The sequence below is a fragment of the Salvia hispanica genome, chromosome 2 (assembly GCF_023119035.1).
Source record: "Salvia hispanica cultivar TCC Black 2014 chromosome 2, UniMelb_Shisp_WGS_1.0, whole genome shotgun sequence".
In the NCBI taxonomy this organism is placed as follows: domain Eukaryota; kingdom Viridiplantae; phylum Streptophyta; class Magnoliopsida; order Lamiales; family Lamiaceae; genus Salvia; species Salvia hispanica.
In genome coordinates, this window is record NC_062966.1 from 34,003,851 (window position 1) to 34,027,800 (window position 23,950).

At 39.7% G+C, this 23,950-nt stretch overlaps 3 protein-coding genes across 3 annotated transcripts; all 3 read right to left on the minus strand.

The window, feature by feature from the left end:
- Nucleotides 1-6,039: 6,039 nt before the first annotated feature.
- On the minus strand, nucleotides 6,040-9,769 carry LOC125204711 (probable endo-1,3(4)-beta-glucanase ARB_01444). The gene is made up of 2 exons (XM_048103427.1): nucleotides 9,661-9,769; nucleotides 6,040-8,558 (listed from the first exon to the last, which is right to left on the minus strand). The coding sequence occupies exon 2, from the start codon at nucleotides 8,443-8,445 to the stop codon at nucleotides 6,277-6,279; it is 2,169 nt and encodes a 722-aa protein (XP_047959384.1). The 5' UTR covers nucleotides 8,446-8,558; nucleotides 9,661-9,769; the 3' UTR covers nucleotides 6,040-6,276.
- Nucleotides 9,770-13,748: 3,979 nt separating this feature from the next.
- Nucleotides 13,749-16,939, minus strand: LOC125204712 (protein trichome birefringence-like 19). Its single transcript, XM_048103428.1, has 2 exons — nucleotides 16,297-16,939; nucleotides 13,749-14,545 (listed from the first exon to the last, which is right to left on the minus strand). Exons 1-2 carry the CDS (start codon nucleotides 16,732-16,734, stop codon nucleotides 13,778-13,780), a joined length of 1,206 nt encoding a protein of 401 aa, XP_047959385.1. The 5' UTR covers nucleotides 16,735-16,939; the 3' UTR covers nucleotides 13,749-13,777.
- A 4,252-nt stretch (nucleotides 16,940-21,191) lies between these two features.
- Nucleotides 21,192-23,850, minus strand: LOC125205659 (protein trichome birefringence-like 19). The gene is made up of 2 exons (XM_048104720.1): nucleotides 23,299-23,850; nucleotides 21,192-22,118 (listed from the first exon to the last, which is right to left on the minus strand). The coding sequence occupies exons 1-2, from the start codon at nucleotides 23,782-23,784 to the stop codon at nucleotides 21,348-21,350; spliced, it is 1,257 nt and encodes a 418-aa protein (XP_047960677.1). The 5' UTR covers nucleotides 23,785-23,850; the 3' UTR covers nucleotides 21,192-21,347.
- Nucleotides 23,851-23,950: the final 100 nt, after the last annotated feature.

Genomic DNA, 23,950 nt, shown 5'->3' on the forward strand with positions numbered 1-23,950 from the left:
ATTACATCCAGAGTAATTTTATGAATTGTAATAAGGGGGCATTTAGTGAAGAAGTTGATATATATTTGAAAATTTGTACCAAAATATAGAAGGATTTGTGGGGGTAAGGAGGGGCAATTGCCCCATCTAAACAAAGGGTAGATACACCCCTGTACCTGAGTAGCTTTATAAAAATATTTTGGCAACTTAATCTTGCGATTGATTTCACGTACTTCATTTGAACCTCCTGATTTGCAACGCATTCTATGATGTGGCGGAAGCGAGTGATACACTCGGATTTTGCACCTGTTTTAAGGCCTTTATTTGGTCTGTTTTTAATGTCAAATCACAATTCATGTCCATATTTTGCACATTTTATCTATTTTGGTATTTTGACGTGTTTTATGAAATGTGCATATTTGAGTCTAAAAGATAGCAAAAAGTCGAAGTTGGAAATCTGGAGCATTCGAGACGCCCATCAGTCTGCTGCAACCCATACAGCAGTCGCTGAGGCCCAACGACCGCTTAGCCAATAGCGGTCCGCTCCGGAGAAAGTTGTGCTGAAACAAAGAAGACACCCAGCGACCGCTCCGAGAGTTTCCGAAGCTAAGGGATTATTCACAGCGACCGCTCCGAGAGTTTCCGAAGCTAAGGGATTATTCACAGCGACCGCTCCGAGAGTTTCCGAAGCTAAGGGATTCTGCACAGCGACCGCTGCAACACAGTGTAGCGACCGCTATCCAAGAGGCAGAGGCCACAGATCAACGTGCAGCGACCACTGGCCAAGGTGAAGTGACCCGCTGCAAAAATGCGGCGCACAGAATTGACCTACTTTCTCCTCAAGATTTACCAAACTTAGTAATCTTTTATCTTATTTACTGCTGCTTGAAAATACCTCTATATATACTCCCTCAAACCTCTTCCTTAAGGATCTTCATTTTGCCACTTAATTCTAGAGAATAAATTTGATAGTTCTTCATTGTGCAAGAGTTTGAAGAAGAAATCAAGAGAAGATCAAAGCTACAAGGATTCAACCTTTGGGTTTTATTGCTTTAGTTCTTATGTTCACGTTGTTTTCCCTACAATCTATGTTTTTAGCTTATTCAATTATGTGCAACTAAATTCATAGGATTCTAGGGATGTGTTAGTAACGACTTTGGTTATACAATTTCGTTTTCTATTTAATATCCGTTTTGTTTTTACTTCGTTTCTTCCCTAAGTTGTTGGATAATACTTCACGTTTGAGTGACACATTCGGTGATGATTTAACATAACTTGCTACATAATCATGAGATGAGGTTGGTGAGTTAGGTCCACTTAGTAGACACTACAATTAGTTTCCCTTAAAATGACATTGTTAATTGAGAGTGAGGATTTTATAAGGGTCTTAGAAGCTTTTGGGAGTTACGGATCTAGGATTGACAACTGAAGAGGACACAACTGGTATGTGGGTAGTCACTGTGTGCACAGAAAGAAATAACAGGTTTCCTAGGTCCAGCAAATCTGCTAGATCACACGGTTTAGGAACTCGCTGGTCGTCGGACACACGAGAGCACTTCTTCAAAAACCCTCAACCACTTTACTAAAACCTAGCACAGGGAAGTAGGGATCGATCCCACAGAGATGGATGCGTAATAATCATGCTCAAGGATTTGGAAATTGTTTTTGGGTTGGCTGCTGCCACGCATTTTTTTGGGTTGAGGAAATTAAACTTAAACTTGGGATTTTAAACTGCTACGCTAACAGCTAGATCTAGGCGAAACAACAAAAGCATGCACGTAAACTAGAACCGAAACAATCACTAGATCTGAGAAACTATTCTAATTACCTAGATCTGGGAAATAAACTGACGGTGGGGACCATAACTGAAAAGGCAGAGTACGGACGAAAAGCTAGAAAAACAACTAACTCGGGTATTAACTGACAGCGACATCATCTTCTCCAACCAATTTGCATAAAAACTCAGAAGAAACAGCATGAGCGAAATCGAAACAGAGCAGACTGGATTTTAACGATTTAATGAAGAACAATTAAGAACCAAACAGATCTACGGATGCTAGACGAAGCAAAACAGAAAGCAAACAGAAAACCCAAAATCCATGCATAACTTGACTTCCCCTGTTCAAATCCAACCTCGGACGCTAAATCCACTCCGGATCCAAGCATCCGACACAAACTCCAGCAAAAAAACATTTCATAACTTCAGATTCAACCAACAACCTCCGATCAACAACAACACCGCAGATCTACAGCCAAATTCCCAGATCGAGCACCAAAATGACAGAAACAGAGATCAACATGCAACTCGCCGAAATAAAAACTCTTAACAGCAGGATCAACGTAGATCAACACGAAATAACACAAATATAACGAAAACTAAGAAATGCATAGATAATCGGTAACATCAACAGCCAAATCGACTTCCAAAAGTGAAGTTCGAACGAAATAGAGTGCAAAAGAACTGAAAGTAAATAGATTGTATCTTCGCCCTCACGCGGACGGTGTTACGACGGAATTTCTCTGAAGAATTGACCCCTTGAAACCTAAAACTACCCCAGAACTCCCATTTCCCAAGTGTGTGTTGTGTGTGAGCTAAGAGTAAACGAAAAAGAAGTGGTATCTTGTGTGTTGCATGCTCCTCTATTTATAGGCGTTGAAGTGGGGCCCAGCGAGTTATAGATAGACTTCGTTGCCCTCAGCTATTGACTCCCTTCTTCTAGCCTTCTTTTCCTTAAGTTCTGCTCACTTCTCCTTCATTTCTTCGCTAGACTGTTTCCTCCAACATCTCCTGGATCTAGCGATTCTGTCACACACCTGGCTTAGAAACTGTGTTAGACCCAGCAAAATGTAGTGTTTTTCACTATATAACCGATGCATGAAATTAGCCTTATCAACAACCCTAGTGTTAGTAATCTACACTTGTTCCGCATGAGCAAAACTTATGTGACTTGTTCTATCGAAGTATAAACTGTGCTAGGGTGTTGTAGTTGGAATTTGTATAACCATAACTATGAACGCACATCCCTGAAATTCTCTTATCTCTCATATTTTACCTGTTTTAATTATTTGCAATTAGTTTTTTATTTGCTTTCAAATTATTTTTAGTTTTTAAAAATTCCAAAAAACTTTCGGTTTTCCAAATAGTGAAAGAAGCTTAGTAGAAATAGTTAGTCTGTGATTGTTTTCCCCGTGATCGATATCCGGTACTAACATTTAGCTATAATATTCCTACTCTGTATACTTGCATGTATTTATAGTGCTAATGAATAGTGCATCAGTGAGTGTTGATGTGCTTGTTTCGAATGTTACACTAGATTTTTAGATAGTGCAATCTTTGACTGTTATCCGCACAAATAGTTGTTCTCTCATTTTATGAGATTCTAATTAAATCCTAATTGCATGCACCAATCACAAGTCCATCACTTGAAGTTATTGTCCAGATTGTGAGATACTCCTTCCGTTCGCCATTAGTAGTCTCGGTTGATCATTTTAGTTCGTCCGCCATTAAGAGTCCCGGTTCACTTTTACTATAATTGATAGGTTGATCGCACTTTTCACTAACTCACTCTCCCCACATTTGATTATAAAACTAATATATAAAAAAGGGTCTCACTTTCCACTAACTCATTCTGTGATGATTTAATATAACTTGCTACATAATCATTATAGGAGATTGACGAGTTAGGTCCACTTAGTAGACACTATAATTATCTTCCCTTAAAACGGCACTGTTAATTGAGAGTGAAGATTTTTCAAGAGTCTTAGGAGCTTTTAGGAGTTACGGATCTAGGATTGACAACCCTAGTGGCAGTAATCTACGTTTGTATCGCATGAGCATAAACTAGGCGACTCGTTCTACTGAAATAAGAACTGTGCTAGGGTATTGTAATAGGAATTTGTATAACCATAACTATGAACGCACATCCCTGGAATTTCCTTATCTCTTATATTTTATTTATGTGTTTTGTTGGCAATTAGTTGTTTATTTGCTTTCAATTGTTTTTATTTTCCAAATTTTCAAATTCTTCGGTTCTCCAAATAGTGTTAGAGGCTTAGTAGGAGGTAGTCAATCTGTGATTGTTTTTCCTGTGTTCGATATCCGGTACTGACCTTTAACTATACTATATATACTATGTATACTTGCAGACTTATTTAGTGTTAATAAAAAATGCATCACTAGTCTAACACGATCTAACCAAACATGTCGAATGAGATCTACATTTCATCAAAAAAATCGAAAGGATAGTGAAATTACCCTAGATTATTTTGAAGATCAATTGACAGATATTTTGAGCATAGTAATAATTAGACGTGGCCACGGTTCGTAAAACCGCCGGTTCCGGTTCATGACATGCTTGAACCGTAACCGGCCCGGCTATGACGGTTCCGGTTCCGGTTTAACCGGCGGTCACGGCGGTTCCGGTTCCGGTTAATAACCGCCGGTTTTTCGCCGGTTCCGGTTCAGTTCTGGTTTTTTTTTTTTTTTTTTTTTTAATCTTATAGTTATTACTTCTAAATTCTATAGTACAATTCAAAGAGAAATTGATAACGATAAAGAATTGCAATTTTGTTGATTTGAAACTTTGAATGTAAATTTCTACAATACAATTACAAGTTACAACTTACAAGTTACAAAATACAACAATACAAGTATACAACTATACACTTGAATTTAAAATATAGATACAAAATTACAATTTAAAAAAAATATATTAAAAGTAAAGTTGAAACAATTAGAAAAAAAAAGGAAAAAAAAGGAAAAGGACTTGAGCTCAACTTAAATTTAAATTTTGAAATTCAAATTTTGAAAACGGTCGGAACCGCCGGTTTTTGGTCAGAAACCGGCGGTTTCCGACACCTTTTCAGGCCTACGCTGCAACCCTACGCCCTACGCCTGCAACCCTACCCCCCAACCGGCGGTTTTGTGTCAGAAACCGCCGGTTTTCCGACACGAACCGCCGGTTTCTGACCGAAAACCGGCGGTTAACCGTCCTTTTCCGACCCTACCCCTGCAACCCTACGAACCTACCGGCGATGACCATTTATTTCCGGCGAACCGGCGGTTAACCGCCGGTTCCGGTTTCGAATTTTGTTGAACCGTAACCGAACCGTATGTCGAACCGTAATAGGATTTCGAACCGGAACTGTCGTCCGGTTCCGGTTCCGATTCCGAACCGCCGGTTCACAACCGGCGGTTAACCGGTGGGCCGGTTTGGTTTGGCCATGTCTAGTAATAATCTCCAATAGCTTTGAAATAGGTATCGACAAAAGTGTGCGTAATTCGTCATTTAAGAAGAGTGTTCTAAAATAAGAAAGATATGAATCAAATCATGTACCACTAGTTGACACAAGATCAAGATCAAGGAACTATGCAACTTAGCAAAATAAACTATAAAGGGTACAAAAGAAAGACATGTAATGTAATGCTTTTGGAGCACGCACATTTTGGCTCTAGAATTATGAAATTGTCTTGAGCACTTAAACTGATGTACCCTCATCTTTTTACTATCGAGCACTCAAATTCAATCTTGTTCAACAATTTACCACATCCACATGGCACTTTCATAAAAAGGAAGAAAATTGTGAGCATGCATGAATTACAAATGCATTTTTAAATGCTCAAAATGAACATTTTCATGATAAACACAAGCCCATTATAACAATAGACTATAACTATAAACATCTTATTCGTTAAATAAAGACACCATTCTCATTCAACAAAAGTTACAAACATCCAATCCAGATTGGTGAGCGAATTCCCATCATCATACCTCTTCAAGCTCCTATCAATTGCCACCGCGCCTCCCTTGTTGTACATCCCTTGCAACGCATACACGAACCTCTTCCACCCCTCCCTCGCCAACGCTGGCATACAAGACATGTAATCCTTTTGAAGCATGCAGGCTCTAGAATTATTTAAATCTTGTTTTATTAAGCACTTAAACTAATGTACCCTTATCCTTTTATTATCGAGCCCTCAAGTTTTAATTTTATTCAACAATTTATCACATGTTTCTTTCATAAAAAGGAAGAAAAATGTGGGCATGATGAACAAACACGTTTTTAAATGCTGAAAATTAACACCCAATTCCCTAAATCATGTTCCAAATAAAATCATTACAACATTCTCACTTAAATAAAGCACATAGCCGCTTGATAGCAACCCAAATGATACTTGATTACTATTTCAAAACAATAGTTACAATAACAAACATCCACTGCAGCAGGGATGAATCAAGCCAAAGACACCATTTTTTCAACCATGAATGTTTGATCCTCAACATCGATCATACACTCTCAATGACTATAATGTCGAAACCAACACAATCTGTCACACTCCTCTGGCTGCTGGTCCCTGCTATGGATCCACCACAGCAGATTGGTGAGAGAATTCCCATCATCATACCCCTTCAAGCTCCTAACGTTCGCCACCGCACCTCCCTTGTCGTACATCCCTTGCAACGCATACACGAACCCTTTCCACCCCTCTCCGACCCCCTCCCTCGCCAACGCTGGCATGGTCCACTCCACGAGCTTCCTCACGAAACCAGCATCGGAGAAAAGTGCCTCACTAATGGGAAGCAAAGGCAGCAGCTGAATCCCCAGCCTACACTCCTTCCACTCAGCAGGAGCAAACCACAGCCCACTATCCCTTTTACTAGCCCACAACACTCCAACAACTCTATTATCTCTAGCAAACTCAGCTGGATACAAACTCTTCCCATCCTCCTTCACATGCCACCATGTCTCTGCAGCAAGAATCTCCAAAGCTGATATAGTCGAACCAATCCACACGAGGTGGCTGTCCCCATAGGCCAGCCCCATCAGAGCTGCAGAGTAGTATGCATTCACAGCCTCGCTCGTGCTCTCTTGATTGCGCCCGTCTGCAAACTCTGTCAGCCCTCCTGCCCAAGAATGCAGCTTCCACAGATCGAAGCATCTCAGCCGTGTGTAGTTTGAGTTCTCCCGCCTGCTCAGGTTCATGTAATCCGCCATCAACGCGTAAGCCTGCGCCCTGTACTTCCTCCCCCAAGCAGAGTCAATCTTGGCCAACACAGCAATCCCATACACAAAGTATCCAAGATGGTAATGGTGATCATTGTAGACTCCAAAACCGAAATCAGCACCCGAATCCAACGACCCTTGTTTTGTCACAATGCCTCCCCATTTCGCATCATAGAGGAATCCATTAGGCCCGAAGGTCCCCTCTAGCCACGGCTCGATCGTCTGCTTCAAAAACTGCTTGATTGCCGGTATCACATCGGCGTAGGACACTTCTTCAGCTATTAATGCTAGCCTTGCTGCTCTAGCCACTAATTTCGCGTAGAAGTAAGACGAGGGCGTCGTCACTGCACCAGCATCCAATGCCTGCACATCATTGATAAGAGCTTCGATGATTTCAGAGCACGAGCTCTCCTCAACCCCTTTGATCGAATGCCAGGTTACGGATACAGGATCGGTCTTCAAACTCCAAGAATCTCCAACTACACCAACCAGCTCCCCATCGATGCTGTCGTATTTGAAATCTTCTAGCACAGAAACAGAGCAATCGGTATCCGAGAGAAGCCTGAGATGGAGAGGATGCGCTAGCATCAATAAATCCCCCCAACCTCTCTTCTCCCATCTGTAATCCAAAGAGAAGGGCTTTGTGAACACGGCATCGCCTCTCACGGCGTAGCATGAGCTGAATTGGTCCAGAGTCGACTCAAATTTGGGGGAATCTACCGGCAATGCCGCAATCCGAATCACGCCGGAGAACACAGTAGAAGTGATCGTGTTGATGTCGTGGCTCAGATTAATCGGCGACGAGGCGTAGAGCAGCCACGTCTGATTGTTATTCAACCTAATTTTGTATCTAGTGCATGAGCTGTTGGGAGTGAGCTCGAGAACGGCGTGAATGGTGGAAATCGAGAGGGACACTGGTGTCGCCACAGTGCAGGTCAAATACGGACTACCTCGAGCGAGGAAGAATCTCAGATTGTTGGAGGGGAAATCGAGAGTGACGCTGAGATCGGAGAAAGAGGAGATCACATGAGTCGAGCTAGGGTTTGGGTTGTTGAGCGTGGAAACGGTCAAATCGGCGATGAATACTTGGTAGATGAAGGCGGGATTTTTGAACAGAGAGGGGTAGCAGATTGTGAGAGAGGATTGCGACGATTTGATGAGGTAGGGATGGATGTATTCAGGCTGATCGCCATTTTTGAGGGTGAAGTTCTGGAAGAAGGAATTGGTGGGGAGGGGGGCGGCGAGGAGGTGGGGGGCGAAGAATGGGGAGGGGTCGGGGAGGACGGAGGATTGGGTTTTGGGGAAGATGAAGGGGCGGGAAGCGGCGGGGGAGGGCGGAGGCGGCGACATGGGCGGCGGCGATGGGGAAGGAGGAGGCGGTGGCGGCTTTTTCGGTGGCTTTTTCTTGTTGAAAGGCTTCGTAATAACGGTTTTGACTCTTCGTTTGATCTTCTTCATCATTTGATTGATGGGTTATTTATATGATTCGAGGGAAGTTGAGGGGCTGGATTGTCAGTCGAGCTAAGTTTCGGGAAATTGCGGTTTAGTTACGTCAGAGTGCGGATGGGTCCTACCTGCGAACGCGGCGTTGAATGAGAACAAGCCACATTTCATGTCATAATTAATTACAACCAAAATTAATATTAGTATTCCCTTTATCAACATTACTTGTCTCATTAGTATTGTTAAAAAATTTATTTCATTTTTATACCCAGTAGTATATTTTAATAAAAATATGAATTACTCAAATTTTTGAATTATTTATATAGTTCTAAGAGTAAAATGACTGACATTTCAAAATGAGAGTATTTAAAGGCTTCTGACGATAGAGTATTTCAATATTTTCTGCTTTAAATAGTTTTATATTTTTCAGTGTCGTTGTAAGATTATTAATTGGGAATGATTGAATTTTCTTTTTTAAGAAAGGATTATTTCAAATTTATGATTTTTTGCTTTGTTTTTTAATTCTATTTTTATGATAAATGTTAATCATGACTTACTCTTCTCTCTATACTATGAGGACTTTTTATTTCAAGCCAAAAAGTGAAGAAGTCGACAAATATACCCAAAGTTCACCTGACATGCAAGATAACACTTATTATAGACATTCTATGTCCGTGTATTTTGTTTGATTATAGTTTGTGACTTGAATTTTAATGATTTCAGCGTCAATTATTGTTGATGATAAAACTTTCCCAAATTGTTAATTATCTTCCGTTTTAATTCAAGTTGGTTTTGACTCCATTCTTTCTATATCCTGCCTCTGCAAGCAATTCTGGTGATGGAGTACTGTACTTTTTATTCCATAGTTTTTTTTGCACTGGACCTAATTAAATAAGTATGCAAACTAAGATCTTTCAAAAAATAAACTGACTAAGAATGATGATCAATTCCTAATTCATTACTAGTAATATAAGTTTCATATTTAATCCAGAAAAAATTACAACAGTTGATTATTAACTCCTCTTTCGCTCCATTAGTCAAATAAATATATTGGTAATTTGTACAAGTAGTACTCAAAATTCAATACGGCAATTACATATCTATAACTTTTACGTTGGTAATACTCGTGAATTAGTTACGAAGACGAGGTCAATATAAGAATCTGAACACCGATTTTTCCTCATGAAATTCAAATATTTGGCCTATGAAACAAAATAGGACGACGAAACTTACATAAACAAGTAGAATGCCTCCTTGCTGAAGTTGTGGTACAAAGATGGCATTACTCTCCAAAACCAAACTTAGTGAAGAAGATGAAAAATAATTTGAGTTGTGAAGCAAACAAATGGTATGATAGAAAATGAGGTGTTTGTAACGTATGAGGATACTAGGCTTGTCTCCAAGTTAAGTATACATTGGGTAGATTGGTATCTAAATTACTTGCAACCTAAGCATGTAAAAGAGTTAAAGATGGTCTTACTCATTTTTTTGCTAGGATTTATTTCTACTCATTCTTATTTTTTATTTCCTCATTAGGTATAGTTTTTGTTCGGTTTATTTCCTCCTCATTGGTATAATATCACAATATGTCTCAGAACAAATTAAATACTACTTCGTAACAAATAGGTTTACACTTTACACTATTTTCGGATAGTTCCACTCTCTCAATTGTAGATTTTATTAAAATATAGAGCTTACTTATTTTTAATTTAAATGATCTGTAGTTCAAGGCAATCATTAGCCCATTGGATTTTGGGTTATCATTTATTTGTGAGCATGATTTTCAAATTATTATCTCAGGATTCCTACAAATACCAAATTGATTATTTGCAAAAGCTATTAGAGTACATTTATAATGCTATTTTACTCGTCCAGCTTTAGAATTTTATGAACAAAAATTACTCTCTTTTGTTTATGAAATTTCGTCCTTAGATGAGTTATCAATGCTACCAAACACGGGACCTTTCCCTAGTATATACAAGGATCAGTAACGACACGCCTCTTGTAAATCAAGTACTGTACCCCACAGTAAACCATGGATTGCCAAGCACAAAACGGATAACCGTCGAAAGCATTCAATTTCTAAGTACTCCCTCCGTCCCAAGATATTAGACCCACTTCTTTTGGGTACAGGAATTTAGGAGGTGTTGTTTAGTGGTGTAAATGAAGTTAGAGCATCTCCACCGGCGGACGTCCCGGTCGGACGTCCACCATTGTGAAGGTTTAGGTCGGACACGGACGTCCCGTTAGGACGTCGGATATCCTCGGATATCCTCACGACGTCCACCATTGTTGCATCAGTCGGACGTCACGGTCGGACGTCCGAGTTAAAAAAAAAATATTTAAAACTCTATAAATACGGCTCGTTGAACTTCATTTCATTCACACCACTTTTGTTGACAAGTTTCTCTCTCTAATCTACAAGTTTCACTTCTACTATAAATGGAGTACAATAGGAACTCTCCCACCATGAGCGGATCAAACACACCCACGTTTTCCGCCGGAACGGAGGGAAACTTTAATGCGGGGATGAATCCCCAAATTGGGGGGATGAATCCCCAAATGGCAGGGATGGCAGAGATGGCGGGGATTACTCCCCAAATGTTCTACAATATGTACAATTGGATGAGTCAGATGGGTGGGATGATGCCCGGGGCAGCGGGGATGGGCGGTATGACGCCAAATATGGCGGGGGTGGGTGGGATGATGCCCGGGGCCTCGGGGATGGGGAGTATGACGCCAAATATGGCGGGGATGGGTGGGACGATGCAGCACAGGAGCCCTCAGACACCTAGGAAATATGTCTATCGCCCTAGGGGAGTATATAGATTTGTTGTCCGATGATTCCCCTAGTACTGTTCCGGAGACTCAGTACGCCGCCGGCATCGAGACTTTCTCTTTTGAGGAGTTGGGGCTATTGCCGATCCGTGAGACTCCCGATGAGGCGGAGCCTGCTGCAAGGGGCAGGGGCAAGGGCAAGGCCAGGGGCGGGGGTAGGGGCAAGGGCAACGGGAAAGCTCCGAGCTCTTCCTCACAAACGGGGCAGAGGAGGAGCGGGGGAAGAGGTCGATCTGGATCGTGTGGGAAAACGTCGCGCTTGCGAAGTCCTGGGTCGGTGTAGTCGAGGATCCTTAGAGCATCCGCAATGGTTAATAGGCCAGCCATTCTCTCCTCTGCCACGTCGGCAACACTAAAAAAACCACCTGCCACGTCAGATTTAGGCCAGGCCATAGGCCAGCCGCAATAAAAACAATTCAAAATATACTATATTTACGGAATTAAAATTGCGATATACGGAATTAAATTTACGACACATATACGGGAAAAATAATCCATTCCATTAAAAAAAAAGTACAAAGATTTAAAAAAAAAAGTACATGATTTTTTTTTTTAAAAAAGGGCTTCAACACCCGAGCCCCGCCACTCTCTACTCCTCATCGCCGTCGCCGTCGCCCTCCTCCCTCGCGCGCCGCCGTCTCCGTCGCCGCTGCCGCCACCCGTGGTATCTGAGCCCACGTCGGAACCCCCCAGCCGTGACCTCGCGATCTCTAAATCAGCACGCATGCTCTCGAGCATCTCGTAAAGAATCCTCTTCTCCGTGGGGTCAGTGGCGTTCTTCCACTCTCGGAAGACCCGTAACATCTGAGCCCGCGTTTGGTTACGCGAATGGAGAGTGTACTCGAGTGGGGCGGCCGGGAGGGCGGAGGACCTGGACCTCGCGGGGCGATAGGGGATCCGCCCTCGCAGCCCCGCTGCGCCCGCTTTCTGTCCAACCGGGCGGGGCGACCGGTAAATGAAGGAGGGGATGGAAACCGCTCAGCATCCGGGGGGAGGTCGTGGGATCCGCCGCTGCCGTCGCCGCTGTAGTCGCCGCTATAGTTAAGTCGCTGCTTCTTCGGCCACCTAAGCGTCGCACCCCCGCCCGAAACTTCTCCGAGTCCTTCAGCAACAAGAATCACTCCCGAGAAGGTGAACTCCTTATACTTCCCCCTCCAAGGGGAACCGACTCGCGACTATCCTCCGGTATGTCGGTGCTAACCAGTATATTGACCGATTGTGGCATCGCATTAGTGACACCTACCTCACACACAAACCGGCTGGGGCGAAGCCTCGCAGCCTCGAGCAATGCCGGAAACAGTGGGATCGGTTGAGGCCTAAGCCTCGGTCGATTTGCCGGCCTCTACCAAAACAACCTGCGCATGGCAACCAGCGGCATGTCCGAGGAGGATGTGAAGAACCGGGCCTTGTCCCAGTACCCCAACAAAGAATTGAAGTTCAAAGAGTTTGACCAATGGGAGGCCTTTCTCGTGGTCAGGTGTTCGCAAAAGTTTTGTGCGAGTGTCGACTCGGGCTGGAAGCGGACGAAGATCAACTCTTCCGGTGAGTACAGCAGCAGTGCCGGTTCGCACGAGCTCCCCGAAGCCGAGGAAGTGTCCCCGCTACCACGATCAGACTCTCGCCGTCGTCGTCGCCCGATGGGGCAAAAGGCTGCGCAGCGGATGGCGAGGGGAAGCGGCAGCCGCAGCGGGTCCTTCGAGGTCGAATCGGAGGCCCCTGAAGCCCCAGATGAGTACGACCGTCTCGCCCGCGCGCAGCCTAACGAAGACCCTGAGTCAGAACATGCATAGGTGGTATAGCACGCACGCACGATCCTGTGTACAAAAAGATGTGCAAGGATGTGATCGACGCATGTCAGCGCGATTTAGGAATGCCACTCATTGATGATTATGACGTCGAGATTGGGGGCGGGGACGTCGGAGGCGGCAGCAGCACGGGCGACGGGGACGAGGACGAGGAGGAGTGGGGGCCGAGGGTTGTATTTCTCGACTTTTTATGATTATGTAATTTTTAACATAATTATGTTTATTTTTAAGTATTATGTAATTTTTTTAATGAAGTATTCGAATTTTCCCGTATTCCGTGTCGACATTTTAATTCCGTAAATTGAGTAATTGTAAATTTATTTTATTGCGGGAAGTCCTAGTGGAAGTCCTAAATTGTACAGTGGGATGGGAAGTCCTAGTGGAAGTCCTAGTGACGTCGCATGAGGTTTTTGTGGGAAGTCCTTGTGGAAGAACTAGTGAGAAGTCTGCCACCAGAGATAGAAATATTTACCATAAATAAAAATTGGTCAAATATGTTGGGACACCCCAAAGTGGTATAAGAGTAATATCTTGGGACGGAGGGAGCAGTACTTATCTCACGAGAAGATGATAATTCATGAGATGCACGTAAATAATTTTTTGAAACATTTTCCCCCAATTTCACTATCCAAACACAAGTTTCTAAAATACATTTCCTTTTCCAAAAACAGAAAAATCTTTAAAAAAAATTATCACTCAATCAATCCTTAATCCTTAGTAGCCTCAAGTTTAATCAAATGTTGCAACATTTGGGCCCAATTATCAATGGGCCCAGGCAAACACCAATGCACACAGTCATTATACAAAGTGACATTCTCATTGGGCCAATGCCCATATCTACTCGGGTGCCCATCCGGCCTCATCAGCGTCGCCTGCGTCGTATCCAACAACCGCCACCTCTTCCTCCCTTCCCTCTCCGCCGCCCTAAATTCCTCCAATCCAATCATATACATATCCAAATTCACCCCCTCCAGCACCGCCTCCTCGCTCCGGAACGGCCGCCGCCGCACGCAATCGCCGCCCTCGTTCCACAGCCCGCCCTCGAAGTGCGACGGCGCGTACGTGCGCAGGAACGCCGCGCCGCCGAATCTCCGCCGCCCGTTCACGGCCCTGAACGCCGTCCGGAAGGCGCGGCGGTAGGCGTAGGCGGAGGGGAGATCGGTCATGTTCGGGAGGCGGCAGAAGCGGCAGCCGGCGACGCGGCCGTCCTCGTAGTAGACGGCGGGGCGGGTGAACCAGTGGTCGGCGCTGAGGATGAGGTAGTCGACCGAGTCGATGTGACTCGTCCACGACTCGTCGAACTCGTCCAGGTAGAGGTTGAAGAGACCCGTGTGGGTCGGGCCGTCCGAGTCGCGCTCTTCGGATCTTACTAAAAATGGACTCCGGAAATATTCGAGGGTAAAATTGTAATTTGAGTACTTCCACCGTTTAAACTGCTCGTCTGTTTCTGGGGAGTCGTCGATTGGGTATTCAACCTTGAAATTTATTAAATTGTTAATAAAAATAATCCTATGAGTTTAATATGCAATTGGAATATATGTGGTTTTGGAGAATCAGATTAAGATTTGGCACACATTAGTCATTATTACAAAAATAGATCTTGAATAGTTTAATTTTCCAAGATTATCATATTAAGAGCAACTGATGCAAAGGGAATATGGCTTGATTATTCATACAATTGATAATTCAGTTATAAATTATAATAATAGTAGTAGGAACAATTTGGTCACATGCGGAGGCACATGCACGAGATTTGAATCTATAATAGAAATATGGAGTAATATTTTTTTATGAATATTTAAAATAGAATACATACGTAAACATTATTAAAGTTAGCAAACTTATCGAATTCAAACAGAGGGGATGGTGTAAAAAGAATTTGATTCATTACAAATGTGTATGTGTGCAGGAGATGTAAATATAACATGAGATAGTTTTAGGGAAACTTTTTTAAAATGTAAATTTTAAGAATTAAAAATCACTATATCAATTCGTTGATACATTAATTTAGATGACAATGAAAAACTGGAATATTTTATGATACCAATTGACACTAATATATATACAAACAAAATTCTGTGTTTTAACTTAAAAATTATGAAATGAACTATCTCAATTCTCATATACCAATGTATAAAATGAATTCAATTCAATAAAATGTGGCTAGAAATAGAGCTTATTGGGAAATACTACAAATGAATCCGTGTCGACATTAGATTCCCTTTCCATTGTCATCTTCTCCCTAGTTCTTTTATAAATAAATGTGTGATAGCATAGTGATAGAAACAGCCGATTTTTTTAGTAATTCATTTCATTGTCATTGCATGATTACTATAAACATGTGACATTAGAAATTACTTAAGAAAGACTCAAGTATAGCTAGAAAGGCAGTTCAAATAATTGCACTCAAATGAAGTGAAGCAAGTACCGACACTAAGCGGAATTAATCAAGTGGTTTGGCACTGAATTAATTGCTAATAGATTCAATTAATAGAAATATTATAGAAGGGCCTATTTCATTGACTAGTTTACAACATTATACAGTTGCATTCTCTAATGAATAAGCAGAAAATGTCAAAAACTAATCAAACAAATCCAGGCTGGAGTACAATTTTTCATTAATCAATAATTCACCTTTGTGGTGGTTCCCAAGATTTGAAGGGAAGTATCAATTTTCATAATAAAAGGGGGAAAAGACAATTAATAATCATACATTTTATAAAAAGATAATAATTCATTTTCGATAATAATACTTTGCTTTAGATGGAATCATGGAGGACAAGAACAAGCTCACCATGCATGGCTCACTTTATATCTCAATTTTATCTGGTCAAGAAAACCCCATGTTTTATTTTATCTCCTTATCTCACCAAAAATAGCACACTTTCTTACATATCCACTCCAATAATTCAAATTTCCTTTCCCCCAAAAATTACAAAGACACAATTTTATGGTCAAAATATGATTTCATATAAAATTCTACCTCAGTTTTCGTAAACCTCGAAAAAATCATTGAATCTGCCCCCTTCATGTCTGAAAAATTATTTTAATAAACAATCATGTTATGCACTTACCTTAGCGTGAACTATACTACTAATATCTCATTATACTATTTCATAATATCCACAATTAAAAGTCACACTACTACTTTTTTTTATAAAATTAAATCAATCTCGCAATTTTAAGAATTGCATCAAGTCAAAGTAGAACTTTAAATCGTACTGACCTTGGACAAAAGGCATATGATGGATTGCATTTGATTCCGTCCAACGGAATCTCCAACGAAGGCCATGGTCTTGTTCCGCACCATACGTAGAAACTGCCCGGGGTTGAAAGCGGGCAAATCGCAGCCGTCGGGTTTCCACTTCCATTTGAGGAAGTCGGTATCGGGGCGGCCGTATTTCATGCAGTTTTGGTGCTCGTGGATGGCCCAGCACGTCTTGTTTGTGTAGTACGGGGCGTCCGGATCCGGGACCCATTCGCCCGAGAAGATATCGCATGAGCTCTCTTCATTGTCACTCATATTCGTACGATCAACTGATGCTGCATTGTATGTGTTTTGCAAAACAGGGTAGTTGATGATGCGGATGAGGCTGATGAGAATTAGAGCAAAAGATAGAAGTATGGCTATGTTGATTATGGTTTTATTTACGGGTAGCTCCATGGATTTGGATCTAAGCTGTGAGAGAGTGTGTATCAAATGTTTTGAGAAAGTGTGGAGGTTGTGTTTGAGTGTGTGTGATTTTATTATATAGTGGCATCGTCACAAAATTATGTAGGAGGCGACAAAAATATATACTCCTATATGGTAATTTGATGAATTTATGTGTAATTGGAGAGTGGCATGGGGTGATGACAGATATTTTACAGCTTCTATGATTCTCTCCAAATAGTGGGTCGGCCCTGTATAATCCTTGTATGAGTTAATTGTTTATAAAATAGTACACTACTTCTAATTAAAGTTCAGATAAATTTTGATACGTGTTACATCACTAAAAAGCGGTTATTTGCGAGCACCTAGTAAAACTGTATTAACTATGATCTTGGTCGATCATGGTCACTCCACTTTTTATTTGTGATTTAAAGGGGTACGAACCCTAAACCCAATAGCCCGTAAAAAAGAAGGCCTTAATCCACTGACCGTCAGAAGTCCATCTCAAGACCCCATACTTGTGCCTGAGAGATGGAAGCAACTATACGACAGCAGTGGGATTTGAACCCATACTCATTGCAACAAGATCTGCTCCTCCGTTGCCAACTGCGCTACGCCCCTGCGGGCACAATGACATATGATTTCAAGACATATTGTTGTGTGTTAAGTAGAAAACAATTGTAACTAATATTGTATTAATGAAAAAAAAGTAATTAAAGTAATGGATAAATAAAGAGATAAAGATTGTACTCCCTCCGTCCTATTGAAGATGACCTACTTTCCTTTTTAGTTTGTCCCAACTAAAATGACTCATTACTTAAAATGATAACACTTTTATCTCTACTTTATTCCCTCTCTTACTTTACTCTCTCCTCTCAACACACAAAATAAAATTGCATAAAATCTTGTGCCGCTCAAGAAAGGGGTCATCTTCCTTGGGACGGAGGGAGGACGTAATAAAAAAAAAATGTAGGTACTTTGATTATACATGTCTTCACTATTTAGTTACGCTAGTTTATATATGTGCTGTATTTCATTTAATTTGTTTTAATTGTCACTTTTAACTTGTGATTTTGAGAACATTATGTAAATAAATATGGTGGGACTAATTAAGAACCGCGTTCATTAATATCGTAGTACTCTACTATTACTATACTGTGGATTTTAAAAATTCACCGTGCAATGTAAAAGCTAACGCAAATTTGTTAAATGATAGGAGTCCAGAGTAGTTTCTAGCTAAAATTAGTATACATGTTGACAAGTAGAAATTAGTTTTATTATTTTTTCGGATAAAAAGATAAAATCATAAAAAACAAATAGAATAAAATTAATTTTAACATGTCCACATACAAGAAGAAAAGGCTGTAGGGTTGTAAGTATTCAATGCCGTTTGATAAGGGATGTGCACATGATTGTCTATAGAATAATTAATTAATGACTGAGACTACTGTGATAGTATGATTTTTAATTTTAATATTGCGATTATAAAAAAGTAACTATTTTTAACAAATAACAGTTGACTCCATATACTTGTTAACACGATTAACTCCACTAGCTACAAATTCGTATCTAAATATTTTTTTTTTCTTAAATGGTGTGCCGTGGTCTTACTATATCTATTTTAAAATGGGATTTTAAATTTTATAAATAAAATTCTCAATTATAAAACCAATATTTAAGTATATCTAATTTTTAGCAGTAATCATTGATCAAATAATGGTACACGAAACGATTTATAATATTAATGAGTAATAAATTTTAGACTTAAAGACAAATTTTAACAAATTAAAAATAATATTTTTTGACAAAAATAATTAGCTACAACTAAAACTAAAGTATAATTTCATTAATTTGTGTATTGTGGGCACGTACTTCAAATAATCACTACACAAAAAATTCCCTATCAGAGAGTTCCAGGGACAGAATTTCCGGTTGGTAATGTTGTAAATTTCATATAATTAGTCTCTAAAATTTGTTATGCATTTGCAATAAAGAATTCCCTTTACAATAAAATAAAATAAAAATTCTCATGAAAAACATTACGACTTATTTTTCATCCCTTTTTTTCTGACGATGCCGCGAGGACTAAAATACAACTTCATAATTTATATAATTATTTTTAAATTAAAAAGCCATCTTTCAATCATGTAAATCAATAACAACGATGTAGATCTTTCTCCAAAATATTAAATATAGTGTTCAACTACCAGGACTACTATTATGGGACGACAAATGGTATACCAAGACGATAAGATATGAATTACGCATATATTTAAAAATCATACGGTACATAATTATGAAAGATCGTAAGACCCGGCCATTTACATCAAATTCAAATTCATTTTTGAATATGCGTCACGCCAAAAAATAATTTTACTCTAACTATTTACACTAAATTCAAAATTTACACCCATTTTGAATTTTTGTCTCACAAAAATTGTTGCAGTAACACCATATTTGGTGTTGTTTCATAAAAACACCAAAGATGAGTTTGAGTTTAGTGTATGGTTGGAAAAGATTTTTACACCAAAACTCATTTTAGGAGTATAATTGGAGATGGTCTAATCGTATCATTCGAATGGGTACCATAAGAATATAGTAGTAGTTTAATAGTAAGTTGTAAAAAATGTTATAGTATTACATATTTCTGTGGGTATTATTTAGTGTTTTTCTTATTTAGACTATGTCAGTGATTTTTATTTTAGATATTTAGTTTTATTCTAACGTTAAAATATGTATATTTTTATATTATTCATTTTACAGATTATAAAACAAATCAAGGATTGATTAGTTTTTTTTATTTAATATTATAAAAATTGAATAACATAAACTTCAATTTTTATGTAATTCGTAGCATTAGTAATGTTAATAATACTCATTACATAAAATCTTAGTCGGCAACGTACAATTACAAAAATAAATGTCATTTTCAGCTTATAATTATAAAATTTGCGACCAAATTATGAATGAAAATCCCTTCAATCAATACCCAAATGTCAATTAAAATTTAAAAGGCTATCTTATCAACTAATTAATTTAATCTTGAAAGATAGAACATCACATCGATACTAATTAATACAAACTTAATTAATGAAATTTCATTTCGTGTCAATTCAATTTCTGAATCAACTATTATCCTTTGACTAGCTAACTTAACTATATTTGAAAAGCCATGTTATCGAATCAATATTCCAAATCCAAGCAATAACCTAAGTAGAGTAAAACCTATGTAATCCACTCCTATTTATTTCTAAGGTCGATGAAAATATTGATTTCCAAACTCTAACTAAACAAACTATCCACTGACATTTATTTCCCAAATTAAATTAAATCTCACTAACACAACACTTCATTTAGTTTCTAATCTCTATCAATAAGTTATATCGTTCTTGTTGGGCTTATGAAGCCTATTCAATTTAGAAGAATAGCCCACAAAAACAAACTGGCCCATTTAATTTCGACATAACTTATGAATTTTCCAATTCAATCTTTTACCATTATCACTATTTAATTATATTATCACTAAAGAAGGCATCTACTGAAAAACAACTGAGCCTCCATACTTTATGGATCACGTTTTCTTTGTAATTTAATTAATTTATTTTTCCAAGTTGTAATAATATACCGATAATAAACAATGTGTAACACAACAAAATGCGACAGTATATATACTTTGGTAATTAGTAATTACTGTGCTTGAGCCTTAAAGGGTTAAATTATTTTCCCAAAGAGGTTTGTGTGCTGGAATAGTACTGTAGTAGTTGTATTTTTGGATGATGTAGTTAATAGAAAAGTTTGTGTATGGAATGAGTAAAGGTTAGTAGACTACTTTTTTTCCCTATCACTCCCTCCGTCCCAGATTTGAAGTGACATTTTGCCATAAAAGTCTGTCCCATATTTAGAGTAATATTTAGAATTTACCATATTTGCACATAACATTTTGCCCCATTATTTACTCAAATTACACTCAAATGCCATTATATACACAAAAATAAACCAAAACATAAATCAAAATCTAAAAGTCAACTCATCTCACTTTCCACCAACTAACTCCATTTATTACACACTCCACCTCTCACTTCATTAATTACACACTCCACCAATTCCTTAAAACCCATGCCATAACTAATTGTCACTCCAAATGTGGAACGGAGAGAGTACTTATTAATTGTTTCTTTATAACCTAATAGAGTTGTGTTACCGTTGACATTTTAAATAACAATGCCAATCACTGGAGAACTAATTAATAGAATAAAAAAGTATAACAGTAATGCTAATAAAAAAGATTAACAATAATGCAAACTAAATCGATTTGTAAAGTAAAGTAAAAATAGTGATATGAGAGAGATAAAGAGTTACTCTTATTATATGTTGGTGTTGATATTTTAATACACTGCAATGATGAGTTAGTAAATTTAGCAATTTTAAAAAGTTAGCAACAGATCACGCTTCTTATCGATAAACTAAAATAATAGAAGTTCCTAACTTGATTCACTTCGTATCAGTAAATACACACAGACATACAATCTTATCATAATTAAAGATTAATCGTCCAAAATTAACTATATAATTGCAGTAATTTTTCGTCACATAAAAAAAAAACAAATAGTAGTAGCAGTAACTTTTTACTTGTCTTGAATTTCTCTCCTGAGCAACTCTTGCAAAAAATCATTCCAAGCATCAATGGGTCCAGGCAAACACCAATGCACACAGTCATACCGCATTACCAATTTTACCCCTGGCGGACTCCCATATTTACTCGGATGGCCATCCGGCCTCAGCAACAGAGACATGGTTGCATCAAACAGCTCATACCTCCCTCCATTTACCTTCTCTGCTTTCCTTGCAATTTCCAGCTCCTCCAGCTGAATCTTGTGAAACTCCGCCTCCCTCTCCTCCAGCTCCGCCTCGTCCCTCTTCACGGGGCTCATCCGCAGACAGTTCCCGTGGTTGTCGAACGTCCCGCCCTCGAAATGCGAGGGCGAGAGCGTCCGCACGAACGTCACCCCATTGTATCCCGGGGCGCTATTGATGGCGTTGAACGCCGTGTGGAAGGCGTGGCGGTAGATGAAGGACGGGAGGAGGTGCTCGATGTCCTCGTACGGCTCCGGGCAGTAGACGCAGCCGGCGCGGGTGCCGTTGAAGTGGAAGTAGCTCGGGCGGAAGAACCAGTGGGCTGCCGAGATGACGACGTAGTTGAACTGCGCGACTTGGCTCGACCAGGTCTCGTCGACCTCGTCGAGGTATAGGTCGAAAGGGCGGCCCGTGGTGGTGTCGAGGGATCCGGTCTTGACTAGATACGGCGCCCAGAAAAGGCAAATGCTGAAGTCGTACTCTTTGTATCGGAACCATATTTGTTTTCCCGATGGCTCTGCCGTCTCTTCGGGACGTGCGACCTTAAATATCGATAAATCGGACTCTTAGGGATGTTGAATTATTGACAAAATAGGGTGATTTATGTTCTAAAATAGAATTGAAATACGAAAATGTAAATTCTAAAGTCAGAGAACCAAGAATGCAAATAATTTGATTGCACAATAAGTGAGGGCAGCGGCCCCTACCCTTAACTTCAATAATACTACCCTGTTTGTCACGATACATGAACAACACTGAATTAACACCACCGATCGTTTTATTCTATTCTATTCTATTTTCTTTTCTTTTATTGTTATAAATGATAAGTAGTAGTAGTATATTGAGAATTTCAAATAAGAATTGATTTGTCATGATTCATGCTTTTCAAATACGCTAAATCTTGTACAATCCCACTACCAATTAGTATCCGCATGCGAAGGATCCTACAAACTAAAAAAATTAATTATGCAGAAGTCTTTATCATCATGACTATAGAATATTACTATGAAGATATTTTATAGTACTATAAATTCTACTCTATCGATCTCCCCATTTCTCCACACACTATCATCTTCCACAAAAAAAAGTCTACTTTTCCACAACTTTTCAGTATTCTTCAATTTAAGGACGACTGTCGGCCGGTCATGAGAATCAAATTCACAAATAATTCAGAGTTGTCAACACACTTTAGCCATTTGGAATAATTTAGACAAAAACCACTAGGTTAGGTAAAAAAATAATGATTATACAGGTCATGCTTAGCTGCGTGGTATCTTGAACAAATTGCTGTCTCATTTTTTATAATTATAGTGGTGATGTTTGTGTCTCTCACTATAAACGATAGTATAAACAAAATCTCAGTAGCGTGGTTGCCGACAACAGCTCAAAACAATTGCACTCTACAAATATTAAACATGTGGTTGTTGGTTTTGAATTCAGACTTGCTATCCACCGCTTGGCATGTGAAAACATTTTGCCTCGGAGATATACATCAAATAATAGATCTAGCAGTAACTAAATCCTAATGCATAACCGAGGCTGAATTTTAACCACTAGATCAGAAAATGAAGGGATTAGATTTTGTTCTACAACTTTGAGATTTTGAATTCTAGATAGATTTAGTATAACACAATCATTTAATGAATTCCATATAATTAGGTAGCAATTTCAGATGAGATTCAAACGATTTTCATAAATCAAAGAGTTGAGAGTAATTATTACCTTAGACAAGAGGCAGAGCAAGGACTGCATATGATTCCTAGCGACGGAGTCACCAACAAACGCCAACGACTTTCCCCTGACCAATTCGAGAAAGAGATTGGGCTGGAAGAGGGGAAGGTCGCAGCCGTCGGGCTTCCACTTCCACCTGAGGTACTCGGTGTCGGGCCGCCCGAACTTCATGCAGTTCTGGTGCTCCTGGATACGATTGCAGGTCTCGTTGGTGTAGTACGGGCCCTCCGGATTCCGCACCCATTGGCCCGTAAATAAGTCGCATTCCGCCGCCGATTTGATTAATTTATCGGCGCTGGCGCGTGAGGGGAGTGTTTGGGATAATTTGGTGGTTGAAGCGGTGGAGGAGGCTTTGGCGGTGGAGGAGGAGGAGGAGGACAAGTATAAGAAGATTGTTAGGAGGAGTGTTAGCAGTGCTGCGATTGGAGCTGCCTTTACTGCTTTTTTTCGCATTTGGGATTTCCCAAAGGGAGTCATGATGAGTGTGTCACACTAGCTTGGTTTCGCCAATCTTACTCCTTTATTTCAATATTTCTAGTGAATAAATGGAGCAAGCCAGATCCACGACGCGTAAATGATGAAGACTACACTAATTAATTACATTTTTTAATCCAATACTAATATTACAGACTGCGATGAATGC